General features: G+C 45.7%; 2 protein-coding genes across 7 annotated transcripts in view; both read left to right on the top strand.

The window, feature by feature from the left end:
- Nucleotides 1-10,463, top strand: part of mgaa (MAX dimerization protein MGA a) — a 41,517-nt gene extending 31,054 nt beyond the window's left edge. For 3 of the 6 annotated variants that reach the window (XM_036541675.1, XM_036541676.1, XM_036541674.1), the window contains exons 14-24: nucleotides 454-858; nucleotides 1,424-1,744; nucleotides 2,133-3,202; nucleotides 3,765-3,883; nucleotides 4,113-4,155; nucleotides 4,605-4,775; nucleotides 5,521-5,632; nucleotides 5,723-5,938; nucleotides 6,209-6,382; nucleotides 6,494-6,622; nucleotides 6,805-10,463. In XM_036541675.1, the coding sequence (XP_036397568.1) occupies nucleotides 454-858; nucleotides 1,424-1,744; nucleotides 2,133-3,202; nucleotides 3,765-3,883; nucleotides 4,113-4,155; nucleotides 4,605-4,775; nucleotides 5,521-5,632; nucleotides 5,723-5,938; nucleotides 6,209-6,382; nucleotides 6,494-6,622; nucleotides 6,805-7,679 (3,635 nt within the window). In that variant the 3' untranslated portion in view covers nucleotides 7,680-10,463. The remainder of the gene's footprint in view (nucleotides 1-453; nucleotides 859-1,423; nucleotides 1,745-2,132; nucleotides 3,203-3,764; nucleotides 3,884-4,112; nucleotides 4,156-4,604; nucleotides 4,776-5,520; nucleotides 5,633-5,722; nucleotides 5,939-6,208; nucleotides 6,383-6,493; nucleotides 6,623-6,804) is intronic. The other 3 variants (XM_036541678.1, XM_036541677.1, XM_036541679.1) reach the window with 3 other exon arrangements.
- Nucleotides 10,464-11,813: 1,350 nt separating this feature from the next.
- Nucleotides 11,814-12,966, top strand: LOC118786458 (type-1B angiotensin II receptor). The gene has a single exon (XM_036541516.1). The coding sequence runs from the start codon at nucleotides 11,836-11,838 to the stop codon at nucleotides 12,964-12,966; it is 1,131 nt and encodes a 376-aa protein (XP_036397409.1). The 5' UTR covers nucleotides 11,814-11,835.
- Nucleotides 12,967-14,482: the final 1,516 nt, after the last annotated feature.

The raw sequence follows: 14,482 nt of genomic DNA, 5'->3' as shown, positions 1-14,482 counted from the left end.
AGGAATGAGGGGGAAAAATGAACTAACCCTAACATAATGGGGCATCACTCACTTAAATTTGGGAGTTGAGAAAAGAAATTGGTCTTGTTAGAAAGAGTTTCTCCTCTTTTCAAATGTATGTAAAACTCAATGTGTCTTTGGGTCCAAAGTGACTGATTAGCAAGTCACATATAGAGCATTTTGTATTTCTTTGGTCTCATGAAATGCTCTTGCTGGTAGCAAGGCTAGATTGCACCATGAACTGGAAGACCCAGGCTCCTGGCTTGCAAGATATGGATCATAATGCTCAATCCTGCATGCAAGCACCGCTCAAAAGTAAACTGCAAATCTTCATGTTTAAACAGCATTGCGTTGTACAGAAAGTTAAGAATGCAGTTACCCTTATTTGATCTCCAGAGAAAGTGAGTGTGGCTAGCAGACTCATGGTGCCCCTCCATCTGTTCCTTTGTGCAGTGACCAAGCCCCCAGGGGGAAAGGTCTTCACCCAGTTTGTGGTCAACAAGATCAGCTCTCTGCCCAGCATTAGCAGCCCCCTGTTGGGAGGCAGTGCTCAGAAACTCGCCTTGTCCACCCCGCTAGTAGTGCTTGGCCCCTGCTCTCCTCCTCGCAGTTATGGGACAGAGCAGGGAGCAGGGGGTGGGGCTTCCATCTCCACCATGGTACCCCCAACTGAGCCAGCTCGGGGGAGTGGTTATGTCCCTGTGACCGCCCACTCTTGTAGCAGTAAGACCCTCCCCACTTTGGGCTCTGCCTCCTGCACAGGTACTCCCAGTCCCGCCACCTTTGTAAAAGTGCCAGTAGCTATGCCCCCGGCCTCCCCCATCACCGTCCTGTCTATCTCGCCCAGTCTTCGACAGGGTAAGCCTTGTTCCCCACGTCCTGCTGCACTCACACTCTGTCTGTGGTCCCCACAAGCTCTCCAAACCACACCTCCAACTCCTCCTATCACCAAGAGACCTGTGCTCCATTTGTCCCACTCCCACTGTTGCTGGGTAGTGATCTGATTTGTCCTTCCATGGCTTCTCATATACAGCCTACATCCATGCCCAGCTCCATTCCATCCTGGGTTGCTGTGCCACTTTGTGTCACTTTTGATTGCATTATCAGCATGCGTCTGCTGTTCATTCTCCATTCTCCAGCTTTGTATTCATGTGTATGTGCTGCACACCATTTTGCAGGCCCTGGGCATCTTGCTGTTGCAGTGTCACTGTTCACTGTGGTTGTAACATGTTATACTTGATTTTGTTTGTGTTGACCTGTTTGATTGTAATTAAGATGTTTAGCATAACAATTTGTATTTTGTAAGGATCCAAAGTTGTGGATAATGAATGTTGGAAACAAGGTGGCAGATTTATAGTCTGTAGTAAGCCAGGAGTAGATGGTTACTGCTGTCTTGACTGATGCTTTCCTGGCTTGTTTTAAGAGGGGAGCTCAGACCCCAAAACTACAGTGTCACCCTCTGCTGGTAGCATGGGTCCCGGGCCCCGCATGCTCTTGATTCCTGTGTCGCCGTCTGCCTCGGGGATGCGAGGCCCAGTCCCAGCGACACGCCCCTCCACCCCAGGGGTCCACCTCACTGCGCCTCCCTTCCTGCCCCTTGCCCCGGGCCAAAGGATGGTCCTGCAGCCTGTACGGAGCTCGTCGGGCACCACCCTGTACCGCCACCCCAATGGCCATCTCATCCAGCTCGTGCCCCTCAGCCAGCTGCGTGCTGTCCAGCCTGGCATGGTCATCCGCAGCCCGGGTGAGTGCTCAGCGAGAAGTCATGCATCTTACTATGCATCAGAAGATTCTAGAGTTAACTCTTTGGCTAGCAAAATTTTTAAAATTAGGGTGGCAGTGTACCAAAGTGGTAAGGGGCAGGGTGCAATTCCCAGCGGGGGCACTGCTGCTGTACTCTTGGTTACTTAAGCCAGAATTGCCTCAGTAAAATATTCAGCTGTATAATACCTTTTGTAAAGTTGTAACTTGTGTATGTCAGTCTGGATAAAAGCATCTGCTAAATGGGAGTAATATAATGTAATAATTGCAGTCTTTGTGCTGTCAGACATGCCATTTTCCATATGGCCATTTATAAGGTAAGGTTCTTGTGTTTTCTGAGCCTGTTTCTAATGTCTGTATTTGCTTTGCAGCCTCTATGATTCGCTTCCCTACACCTTCAGCCTCTGCCTCAAGCTCTGCACCCTCCCTGAAGTCCCCTGTCAGCAGCACTGCCACCGTCACAGGGACCACAGCTTCTGTCCAAGTCACCTCTACTGCTGCTATGGCTGGTCGGAGTGCTTCCCCAAGTGGCATCTCTACTGCAGCCACCCTGGTCACTTCTCACGCCTCTGCGCCAAAGCTCACCTCCCTTACTCTGAACAGCTTGTCACCCTCCCTCAAAACACTCCCAGGCTTCCTGGGTCAAACGGGGACCTACACAGTCAGAATCTCCCCTTCCGCTGGCTCCAAGGAAACTAAGCTCATCTCCGTGCACCCCACTGGGTCGCCCCAAGGCTCTGCCGAAGTTCTCTCTGTCCCGGGCACCTTCACGCTGCTCCAGCTCCCGAAATCCCACGTTGCTCTGCAGCCTGCCCCTCCTACAGCTGTGGCCGGCACTTCCACCCCAGGGAAGGGCGACTCTGCTACAGCCTCACTTACAAGGGCGGGAGAGACCCCCCAGGGATTCCAGGGTCTGGAGGTGTCCCAGGAAGTGACCCCAGCTGGGCTGGTATGTGCTGATCACTCCTACACTAGTGGCCGAAGTCCTCCAGAGGGGCTGCAGGATGGTGTGATCGGGTCAGCCCCCCTGCAGGAAAGGCTAACAGTGTCTCCAAATCAGGCCAGTCTCCAGAAAATCACACCTCTTGCCACTGCTCATGCCAGTGCAACACATAGCAGTAGTTCAAAACCCCCACCAAAAACTCCACCCAGAGGTGCTGAGGTGACAGCCCCATCAATACATGGTTCTCACATGGTTTCTGAGGAACAGTGTAATTCTGGGCTGCTCAGTGGAGTCAGGGCTGCCACCAAAGCCAAGGAGACGACTCGGAACGGACCCCCCTGTGGGATGTCGGAGAAGAGACGTCCCTTGGAGGAGGGGGAGGTAGAGGCAGAGGTGGAGGTGGACCTGGATGTGGTTGGGGTGTCAGAGGACATGACGGAGGACTCTGAGGAGGAGTCTGAGGACAACAGCGAGGACGATGCCATCAGTGTTGTCAGTGTAGGTGAAAAGGTCTTTTAAATGAAACTACCCTGAAAGCAAAGTTGTTAAAGCAAATGAAATGACAAAATTGTCACTCAGATGTCAGTCAGTGACTCCGTGTGTGTGTGTGCGCGCGTGTGTGTGTGCATGTGTGCGCGCGCATGCGCTGGGAGGTGAGGACAGAGGTGGACAGGGAGAATAAGCTCATTGGTGATGTTAGTGATGGGCAAGACTGCAGACTGCTAATGCTCAGGCCAGAAACATGAAATAGCAACTTGAAATAACATGCCAAAAATATGTCAAGATTATTTAATATTTTGTTGGAAACAGGGTAGATTTATAGTCTGTAGTAAGCCAGGATGGTGACTGCTGTCTTGACTGCTGCTTTCCTGGCTTGTTTTAAGAGGGGAACGCAGCTCCCAAAACCACAGTGTCGTCCTCTGCTGGTAGCATGGGTATTAACATCATTTTTTCCACCCAAGGGAGTGAATGTGTGTTTTAATTCCCTTTGATTCTTTCCTGGATTGGGTTGGAAATGGAAAAGACTGCGGGCTTGGCTCTTATGGAGTGCTCTCTGCAGGAGTCTGAGGACAGTGAGGAGGGGGAGGCGGTGGACATCGAAACGGTGGAAGAACTGACGGAGAAGATCAACATTGCTCGCATGAAGGCAGCCGCCATGCAGAGGAGGCTGAACAAAGTGTATGTCACCATGTATTTGCCGAGCACTGTCTGTACACTGTATGCCTTCTGCACATGTGACATTGTTCAAGTTTCAGTGATACTTGTGTCATTGTGTGCTTGTGTGTTTGATATGTATTATTTTTATGCTGTTAATTAATTACTGCATTTTCTTGTGATGTCTAGTGAAAGACATTGCTGGTAAGTTGGCAATTACAATTGTACTAATTTGCATGTGCTCCTTCCTCAGACGGAGTGTGCAGGATTCAAAGAGAGCTGAACTGAAAGTCAGAGTGAGTCTGTTTCAGCAGTTCTTTATCCTTACAGTCTTAAGTCAAACGTCATTTCAGGTCTTTCAGAAACTGTATGAAACTTGAAAGTACATTGAATGAAAGTGTTTGTTCAAACACATGCGCATACCTGTCGCTTTTTAAATGCATCAAAATCTTTCCATTCAGAATCTCAGGGGAAGCAGTCCTGTGATGCTGTGTTTACATGGTCTTGAGTTGTAGTTGAAATAATTGGCATTGTTTAAGCCTGTGTTCCTCAGCTTTTAGCATGGTGATCAGCCGTACAGAGGGAAGGATGCATTGTTTATTTGTGTCTGGAGAAGTTTTGTGAACCACTTGTGCTGCAGTGATTACTTGAAAAATAAGAGATCCTGTAAAGAGTTGATTGAAAGCAGGTGGGTTTTGGGCAGTGTAGGTGCAGGGACAGTAATAGCTTGGTGTCGTTGTGGCAGCAGAAGAAGCAGGAGGATGAGGAGGGAGTGAGTGAAGTGGTGGTCCGCATGCAGCACAACGTGATGGAACGGCGGCGGCGGGGCGAGCTCAGGCACCTCTTTGACAAGCTGAGGCAGGCCCTGGGCCTCCAGAATATGCCCAAAGTCTCCAAAGTCTACATCCTCAACCAGGTGACCCCAGCAGGCCTCTGTGGGCCTTCTCACATCAAGTGCAGCCATGTCAAGATTGCCACTGTATGACATCGCATATTGGCACATTCTTCAGCTCTCAGTCACAGGGAGAGAAACGCAATTTACATTCAGATTAAGATGTTCCTGTTGCATCACACAGAATTGTTGGTCATGGCTAATATTTGGGTGAAGTTGGCTAATTAGCTGGGGCTTCTTTTTTAACCTGAGAAGATCTAATTTATAAACAAATAAAATATATCATCACGTTTTAACAAGTTATTTTTTAAGATGGGACCTTTGGCATGGTTTTGTAAATAAGTGAACCCTGACCACTATTGCAAGTACACACTGTAAAGGAACCAATCTGTGTTTGTGAATCCTAAATGTAACTTTCATGCTAAATCCATACTACTACTCCGTAAGAATTTATTTAAAGGCACAATTAACAGCAAAGAACTGGAAATATCCTCTCTTTTCTATATTACACAACTCCAAAAAATATTTATTTTACAGTGGACATCTAGCATTTGTTATCTTTACCACCCTTTAATAAAGAGATATTAAATGTACATCGGTGTTTGGTTAAAAGTGAAATCAAACTAGATCAGCTGCTCAGTTGGGGGTAAAAAACTAACCATGTTCCCCAAGACCAAGAGCAAGACTTGGAATGAGGCTTTTAATCAGAAATACTATTCATAAATGTCATGTCTTTCCATGAGCTAGTTGTTATTGTAATGTATTTCAGGCCATCAGTGAGATCCAGGCCATGGTAGATCAGTGCGACCGCCTGGAGGAGAAGAAGAGGATGCTGAGCCGGCAGCAGGCGGCTTACATCAGGAAGATCTCACAGACATCGGGTGAGTGGAGCGGTGCCTCCTCCCTCCCTCCCTTTCTGCTGAAACTCTCCTCCAGCCCCTGGTACAGTGACCCATTGCTTCCTCCTGCAGGAAAGAGTGAGGACCTCATCATCAGGAAACTTCAGGACATCTGCGCCAAACAGAAGAGTCTGGAGGTACAAAGGAAACGCAAGAGCAGCAAACAGACCATGCCTCAGGCTCCCCAAGAGCCTGCCACACCCGAGGGGCGCCTGGCTGCACCCTGTTCCCCGGGGCGCAGACCCAATATCCTGTCCCGCAGGAAGCCCCCTGCACCTTCAGCCACAGGTCTGTCCTCCTTGTAGATTCCCCACTTAGGCAAACAGAGCTGTTGTGCTGGTGCTGTCTTCTGAAAAAAATGTATTTTGTAATGGAAACGAGAAACAAGCTGACCAAGTAGAAACACTATTAAATATTAGAAACGGGCTAAACTTTGGCAGTGAGATCCCTGTGCTATATTATGTAGATAATTTCCACAGCTGAGGACACCTTTGAGAATGTAGACCTGTACTGAGTTCTTGCACATGTAGGCAACCTTACTCTTTTCTCTGCTCTCAGCTTTGCCTGGGACGCTGCTGTCTTTGGTGAGCAGTGGGACCCTCGTCAGTGGCCTTGGTGTGGGTGTGGCAAACCAGCAGGTCTTAACTATTAAAGGTGCCCTGCAGCCTGTCAGCACTTTCCTACAGCCCAGCAAGACCCCAGATATGGGGGGTCGTCTCTCAGCCATCCCTGGTAAGCTTTTTATAGGGGTTCTGCAAGAATTGTGTCCTATATTCTGGAATATGGCCCTGTTGCCTCCAGTTAATCTTTGAGAGATGTGACCTGTGACTTTGTCTATTTCAGGCGTGGCTTCAGTGACCATTAATGTCCCAGGAATATCATTCCCAATCAGGGTCAAGAGCCCTGCTGCAGAAGTTTCTCCTGCAGGACCTGGCCAGGTCATCAGTTCTGCAGTAAAAACAAGCCCAACAGGTAGTGTTTGTGCAGAGTATGAAGGTGTGTTTTGATATGCCTCATAAGCGCCCTGTGCTTTATGCAGCTGAACAGAATAAATGGTAGTGCCTCAGTAGTTTAATGCCAGTATCATGCAGGTTGCCCTCCACTGATGCATTCATGCATTGTACAATATTCTTATTTTGTGGTGTCATTTGCAGCAAGGAAAACCTGTACTTTGCCCAAGATAGTCAGTGTCAAGTCACTGGTGCCCTTTCCACAAAAAGTAGAGAAGAAGGTGGCCCAACCCCCAGCTTCCATGCAGAACAGTGGCAACACAGAGGATCATGGCACTACTTCCTTGGAGGACGGGGAGGTGCTGGAGGATCAGGTGACCTGTGGCAGACAGGAGGAGCCAGGGCAGGGCTCTGCCAGCAACCTGGAAGAGGAAACGCTGATGTCTTTGCTCAGTGAGATCGCCTTTCTTAACCAGCAAACAAACAGTGAGGATTCAAGGCCACAGGGGGCTACCCACGGCCACTGCAGCCCACAGGAGGCCAGGAACAGACTGACAGAGACGGGGGAGGAGGAGACGGCAGCGCCCAAGTGGGCTGGGCGGGTGGGGGACCTGGAGGGGGATGACGAGCGCTCCCTCAGCCCCCTGTTCCTGCAGCTGGATGAGGATCTGCAGAGGTCCAAGGACACCTGCCCTGAAGAGGTCAAAGTACAGGCGGAGGGAGAACAGTGTGTCAAAATAGTGCTGGAGCAAGGCAAGCAGTTGCAGCAAGGTCCTGACCCCACCAGTGCTGCTGTAGCCAATAGCTTTGGGCGGCAGAGCCCAACCAGCTCCATCAAAGGTGGAGCTCTGACTCCGCCCCCACTACTGCAGATGAAAGTAGGAAGTGCTGCTATGGCGATGGACTCCAAAGCTAAGAGAGGTGAGAAGGGTTGTGAGGTCTCCTGGAGACCCATGCCCAGGCTTGCCCCACTGGGCCTGAAGACAAGTGTTTCAGCTCAGGACAGTGCAATGTCCAGCACTAAAGCCCCTCCAGATGCTCTGAGTCAGATAAAGGACAGCATGCAGGCTGCCTCATAGCCCTCATCCCCATACCTCACACTACAGCAGCCAGGTGTGGGACATGAAGAGCCCCTTCTCTGGGGACTTGTTGATATGTATGTATTTGCAGTCTTTCAGAAAGCACCACCTGGTGTGCCTATCAGAAATCCAAAGGAGTTTTTTTCCTGGTTTTCAGCAGTGGAAAAACAGGGAAGGCATCCCTACCACTCACCACTGATCTCAGAGTTCTTCCACTGTCATTGGTTGCTTTTTTTTCCTCTTCCTCTTAATTTTAAGGGGAAGTTCAATAAATAGAATGTACCCCACAAGACAAGACATTTTAAGGATGTCAAAAATGTAGATCTTTTATAGGGCATGCTACATGAATGCAAGAATGTATGACCACATAAAAACGCGGTTCTGTATTATTACACTATATTACTGTACTCTTGTGGGTATTTTCAGTTCCAGAGATTCAATTCCCATATTGGGTGGGGCAAGTCTTTGGTTAGAGCATTATTATTATTTAATAACATAATGGGCAGAGCTTTCATGTTTCAATAATAATTATTTTTGGTTAGAGCATTGGTATTATTTAGTAACATAATGGACATAATGGAGATTTCATTTGCTTTCAGTGACATGACTAATATCACTGGAATCAATCAGTGGAGCTCTGTAGAGGTGAGCTTTTTGATTGGTTCATATTGGTCTATGAATGACTCCATATAACAACTCAACGCAGTTTGGTGGTCACAAAGCCCCGCTTTTATAATGCTAGTCATGAGAAAATATGATGATGCAAGGCTTGTTGTCAGTGCTGAGGCAGTAGTGCTTTTGGAAGGTCTTGTCGAGGGACAAATTGCTTTTCCCCTGGTGCAGGCTGCCTGACTGCACAGACAGAACTGTTGTTTGGCATTTATTTAAATTACCCTGATGGTGACACCTGAGGTACTGCTGTGTCCTAGGGATTGTCCGATTCCTGGAACCAGGAGGGGTGGCTGAGCAGCTTTGTTTAAATGAGCTACTATTGCAAGGATGACATCTCATCTCACACATGCACAGACTTGTTTGCCTTAGTTTAAATGTTACAAGTTGAGATCCTGCTGTAGGAGCAAAACGCAAAGCACAGACCAACAACAGAACACAGTACCCCTGATAGAGCAAAGAATAATTAAAATCACATTGGATTTCAAATGTATTTTTTTTCCATGAAAAATATTGTTAATGTTAAAAACACACCCTTTACAGACAACCCAGCAGACCCAATGTTTTGTCTTTGACTAATAGAAAGTTAGCTTTCTGAGCTGACACCCACCAGCCTTGAAAAACACATTCTATGAAGGAGGAACATTTCCTTTGGCTCTTCTCTGACTTCGGTATGGTGCAGACAGTACTGAATTCTGTAGCTTCAAGGTAAGGCTGTTTTGATTTTGGGTGATGTCGAGGTTACATGTGATCACCCTGTGTCCTTCAGCTGTGAACATAGGGAAAGCATCAGAGTCATTAAAGATTGAGAGGAGGTCTGGTTCATTGTGCAGCCTGCTTTTGGAATATAGACTTATGGTTTCAGAAGACCAAGCATTACACTCCCAACAGTCAATGAATATCTAAATGTATTTATGCAGTAGCAACTGTTTTGTGCAAAGCATGCCATCAGCAGAGACCTACACTCACTGTGCTGTTGGCAAGGCATTAGTGCAATATGGAGAGAAACTAGGAGGATTTCAGCCGCAGGTCTGCACAGCCTACGATTGCTGGACTTACCAGTATAAGAAGAAATTGATTTGTTAGAGTTGAAGAATCCACTTGGTTGTCAAATTCAAGGTGCTGTACCTGAAGCAGAATTGCAGGCTACCTGTAAATGTGAAATCATTCTTAATACTTTCTGACTGGAATATGTGCAAGGTGTTTTAACCACACAACTTACTCCATGTAATGCACCACTGCAGTGAACATTTTTATTTTGTGTTTTTTTTTTTCTTTTGTGGTCATTTGAGGCCAGAACATCTCTCTAGTGTGCCTGTTGACATACCCATCGCACCTTTTCTCCATGTCTGAAACGGGTCTGGCTGGGATGGTGTCTTTTCAAATGAAAGTGGATTACAGTGGCAAAAGCAGTCCTTAAACCCTGAGTGAAATTAAAGTACTATCCTCTTTTTGAGTACATCATTTTTATGGAGAACACTTGCAGTAGGCTAACAAACTTTTTTTTTCCTGATTTATGTATTTTTGTTTTTTTATGCTCTTTTCCATTGGCCTGTAAAACAGAACTACCCCCCTCTGTGCTTAATGCACTAATCAGAGTACTGTTTTACTACATTATGTAAAGTACAAGATTTCAGATGCACATTTTAGTATAGTTCTTTTAGTCTCTATCCTGTGTGATTGGTCTGAATTTCCAAGCATTTGTATTTGTATGTTATGTTTAGTGTTACCACTGGAATTGCAAGTAAATATGTACAGTTGATATGTAAAGAAATGCGTGTATGTAAAGAATACGTAATTAAACATAAGTAAGGTCTAATACATGTATGCTGAAAGGACTAGCATGATGTAATCACAGAATGGAAAGCCATCTCTTTTGTGTCATAGTCAAGCAAATACATAATTTATCATTGAGTGTAAGTAATCTTTTGTTGAAGACCAATGTAAATGTGTAGCTTGTCAAAAATGGGGAAAAAACTACTGAAAATGAGGCAGTTTTCTTTCTGCCAATTTTTGTAAAGAAATTCACAATATTTTTATAAAATGTCAATCACTCAGATGCCATTATCTTCAGACTGTTGGTGAAAGAGACTGTGGCCTTCAAATAAAACTATACACAGGTATTCATGCTGCGTCCTCTTTCCTTGACTATGAAACACTTTAAAAACCGTGTGTAACTTGTTTCCCACAAGCTTTTCTTAATACTGGCAGTACTTAGTATCTGGAACTGTGTGATGTCATGTGACACTGCTTAGAAAATAGCACTGTGTAACTGGTAGTTTGGAATGCCCAAAACTCACCTATCTGTAATCAGTCCAAGTTTTTTTGGTTTGTATTTTTCAATCTGACATTTCCACTGGCCCTTTCGGTGCTGCATCTTTTTGTCTGACAGTGAATCAGTGACCTGTAAATATAAGGCAGTGATATTTCTTCTAATGCCCCCTGTGAATACCGACTCCCAGCATCAATGATTCCTGAAGAAAAGCTGAACAACACTGGATAAGAAGCTGTTCAGGACCAAGTTTGGGACCAGTTCCAGCCAACCCAGCCCATTTGGCAGTGAGCTGTCCAGCTTGCGTGGCATCCTCTGCTACTCTACTGGTAATAAGGTTTTTCTCCACCTTTGCTGCATGTGTCAAATGTTAGTAATATATGTGTGTCTTCTTCAGTACATCCATTTACATCTGATAGTCTGAATGTGTTTTTAAAATTGCCTTAGTCTGGAAGTAGAATAGGCAATCAACACTTCAAGGTGCAAGAATACTGGGCTTTAAATGTCTTGTTTTCTCATTTGTGTAATAAAACAACAGTTAATTAGGGGTTAGCAGATACAAAGATACCCTTGTTGTCAAGATACTGGTAATGGCATCCCACTGTCTGGCTTTACCTAATTGTTAACTTAAGTTTACTTTTCATGTCTAATTTCCACATTTTAACTGTAGACATGTAATATAGTATGATGTGTCATTGTCTCTGTTTCTTGTATACTAGTACAGTAAATTAAGGTTGTCAACATACAAAAGTAGAAGAACCACATCAACATGCATGTAGTTGAATCAGCATTAAGAATAGTGCTGGGTCTTTATGTGACCTTTTGGAAAAGAGGCTGAAAATGAACTTAAATCTTTATTGTGTCAGTAAAAGAAGATTTGGGGAAAATGAACTGAGTGAAATTTAAATAAGCTTGATGATGGAAGCAAACGCAAGCAAAGTTTTGTAAATGGAACGAGAGCTCAGGTGGAAATTGGTTCACATTAAATTTAACACTAACGCAAAGGGAACATTTCTTTACCACGAGGGCTGTACATACATGGAGTAACCTGTTGCAGATTGTGTCCATGATGTGCAAAGCGAGTGTCCACAGTCTGTTCTTGTCATTCTGATGGCTTGTGTCCTGATGTTCTTATCAGTACCATTTATAAGTGTTTGCTATCTATTTGATTTGATCCTTCTCTCTAGTTTGCACGTGAACTTGTCTGAATCGATCATGCCTGAATACAACATCTCCTGGACAAACTCCAAAAATTGCACCCCAAATTATGACCTGACCCTGCCTCTGGTTCCGTACTTTGACTGTTCTGGCGTCCGCAGCTATGCGTCCACAGTCATCCCTCCCCTCTACTACCTCCTGTCTCTGCTGGGCATGCTGGGTAACTTGTGCAGCCTTTGGGTGTGCTTGAGGCCCTCCCAGCATTGGAGCATTGGCACCATCGGCGTGCTGAACCTGGCGCTGTGTGACCTCACCTTCCTGGCCTCCGTGCCCCCCTGGGCGGTCTATGTGGCTGCTGAGTACAACTGGGAGATAGGCCGCACGCTGTGCATCCTGTGCAACATCCTCTACTTTGCCGGTTTGACCTCAAGCACCATGTTCATCTGCGCCATCAGCACGGACCGCTTTCTGGCCATCATGTTCCCCCTGGAGTCACGCATGATCCGCACTCCTCGGAATGCTGCGCTGATCTCCCTGCTCATGTGGGCCATCACCGTCCTCCTTATCTACCTCAGCTACCCCAACATGCTTTACTGGGTGCGGCGCAATGGTACGAAGTACTGCGGGGCTGTGGTCATGTCCAAGTACAGGTCTGCCGGTGCTGCCTACAACCTCCTGTCCTACTATTCGGTGCAGGTGTGTGTGCCGCTGCTCCTTGTTGTCCCCTCCTACATGAAGATCATGGCCCGAATGAGGCAGTCCCAGAAGCAGCGGAGCACAGGAGGCACACAGGGTCGGGACAAGACCATCTGGCTGATTGCTGTCTTCATCGCCAACTTCCTGATGTGCTGGGTGCCTGGGCAGCTGCTCCACATCATAGCTTGCATCATCTTCTTCACCCTGTATGAGTGCGGTAACACCTGCCTGGTGGCCCAGGTGGTCAACCTGCTGATGGAGGCTTCGCAGCTACTCTACTGTCTCAATGCGTGCCTGGACCCCCTCATCTTCCACCTGCAGCAGGGTTTGGGGCAGCAGTGCTGGAGGGTTCTGGGGCAGCTGACCTACTGGGCGAGGAAGGGGAGAAGGAGGCAGAGGGAACAGGAGGTATGTGATGGACTACCTCCAGCCAAGGACCTCAGTGTGATTCGGCTTTCAGTCAGCGAGCAAGAGAAGGACTTCTCAAAATAAATTCATATTAACACAAGTGTTTGTGGCATGCTTGCTTCACTTCTTGCCTAAGATAAAATATGAATTTTACAAAGTTAAATTTTACACAATATTTATAGCAACAGCTTAGTTGAAAAATGTATGGCATTTTAATTAACGTTTAGCCAACTATTAGAAAAGCTTGGCTATAGTTTATGTATACTGTGTGTTATTGGTGCAAATAAAAGTATGCCTAATGGTTGGCTACGTACTTTATTTTATAACTCGTGTGTCCCTTGGAAACACTCGCTGATCTACAAGTGTTATGAATTTGTGCTTCTTTTCATGTCTCTACTTATATTCTGAGACATTCAGCGCTGAGAAGCGTTTACTATTAAATATTAAGTGTATTCGAAAAAAAACCCTCTCCCTAAATTCTCTCATATCACATTTTTAACAATGTTTTACTAAATTGCTCGTTTTAAAGACATTTAGTCGTATTCCTGTTATTTTAAAGTAATGGCCAGAAATGGTGTTTACTGACCGAATTATTGTGATGAAAAATATAATTGATCAAATGATCTATTGTACATAGAAAGGCGAGCAGTGCAATTACTATCTAGTTTACTCTGCAAACGGGTATATTCTTAACGTCCCATCTGAACCAGTAGATGGCGACAACAACATGTATTTCGCTTCCCCATAATTTTGAACACGTCCCATTTCAAAAATAGAAGAGCACTACCGACAGAGGGAGTGGAACCTCTCCTGCAGCTGGACACAATGTTACTCAAGCAAGCGCCTCAAAAATCAACCTTGGCCAAAGAGAAGTGGGGAAAACTTCGCTGCATTGTTGAACTGGGGCAGCAACTGATTTATCTTTTTTTACTGGCTGGCTAGATCCGTACTTTATAAAGCGTCATAGCTAGCTAGGTTGCGACCTATTAACAAAAAACGAAGCTATACTGGAGCACGGGCATTACGACTCCCTTTGAGATTTACAGTAGGTTGCTACTACAGTAGCGTTTGGCATTTGACCAACTAAACGTTAAGCTAGTTTCTTTGGTAACGTTAACTTAGTTAGACCTAACTATCAGTAGCAAAATGAAGCCGACGTTAACACTGCTGTGTCAATATCTGGGCTAGCTACATGTAACTAAACTAGCCAGTCAACTGACAATTGAAAATGAGAAGGAAATATTTTAAATAGCCTAGGCCTACTGTACATTCTGTACACTAGTTGAGATAAATATACCCACGCCCATACGTCTTATTTGGTTTTATTTGCTAGGGGGGTATAGTTACCTCATAACGTTATCTATTAACTATTGTATAATGCAAGCATCCGTAAAGTTGTTAGTGGCAAAGATTTAACATTGGTTTCCGTTATAACTTATCATTTTTGTTGATAACCCTGGAAAAATATTCCTGTAACGTTAAATATTTCGAATCGGCTCCCAAAGGTAGTGTTAAACGTTATATTGGTAGCCTATTTCGCCATCCTACGAATCGGGGATTTATTGTGTCGGATTAAAGCCCGAGCGTTTGAAAAGCCGGC

The sequence above is a fragment of the Megalops cyprinoides genome, chromosome 12 (assembly GCF_013368585.1).
Source record: "Megalops cyprinoides isolate fMegCyp1 chromosome 12, fMegCyp1.pri, whole genome shotgun sequence".
Taxonomy (NCBI): Eukaryota; Metazoa; Chordata; class Actinopteri; order Elopiformes; family Megalopidae; genus Megalops; species Megalops cyprinoides.
Note: the sequence above shows the minus strand (reverse complement) of the source record. Positions and strands in the feature narration are given on the sequence as shown.

Excerpts from the sequence above, each read along its gene's own strand:
- LOC118786458 (XM_036541516.1), top strand. The coding sequence starts at position 11,836 with ATGCCTGAATACAACATCTCCTGGACAAACTCCAAAAATTGCACCCCA.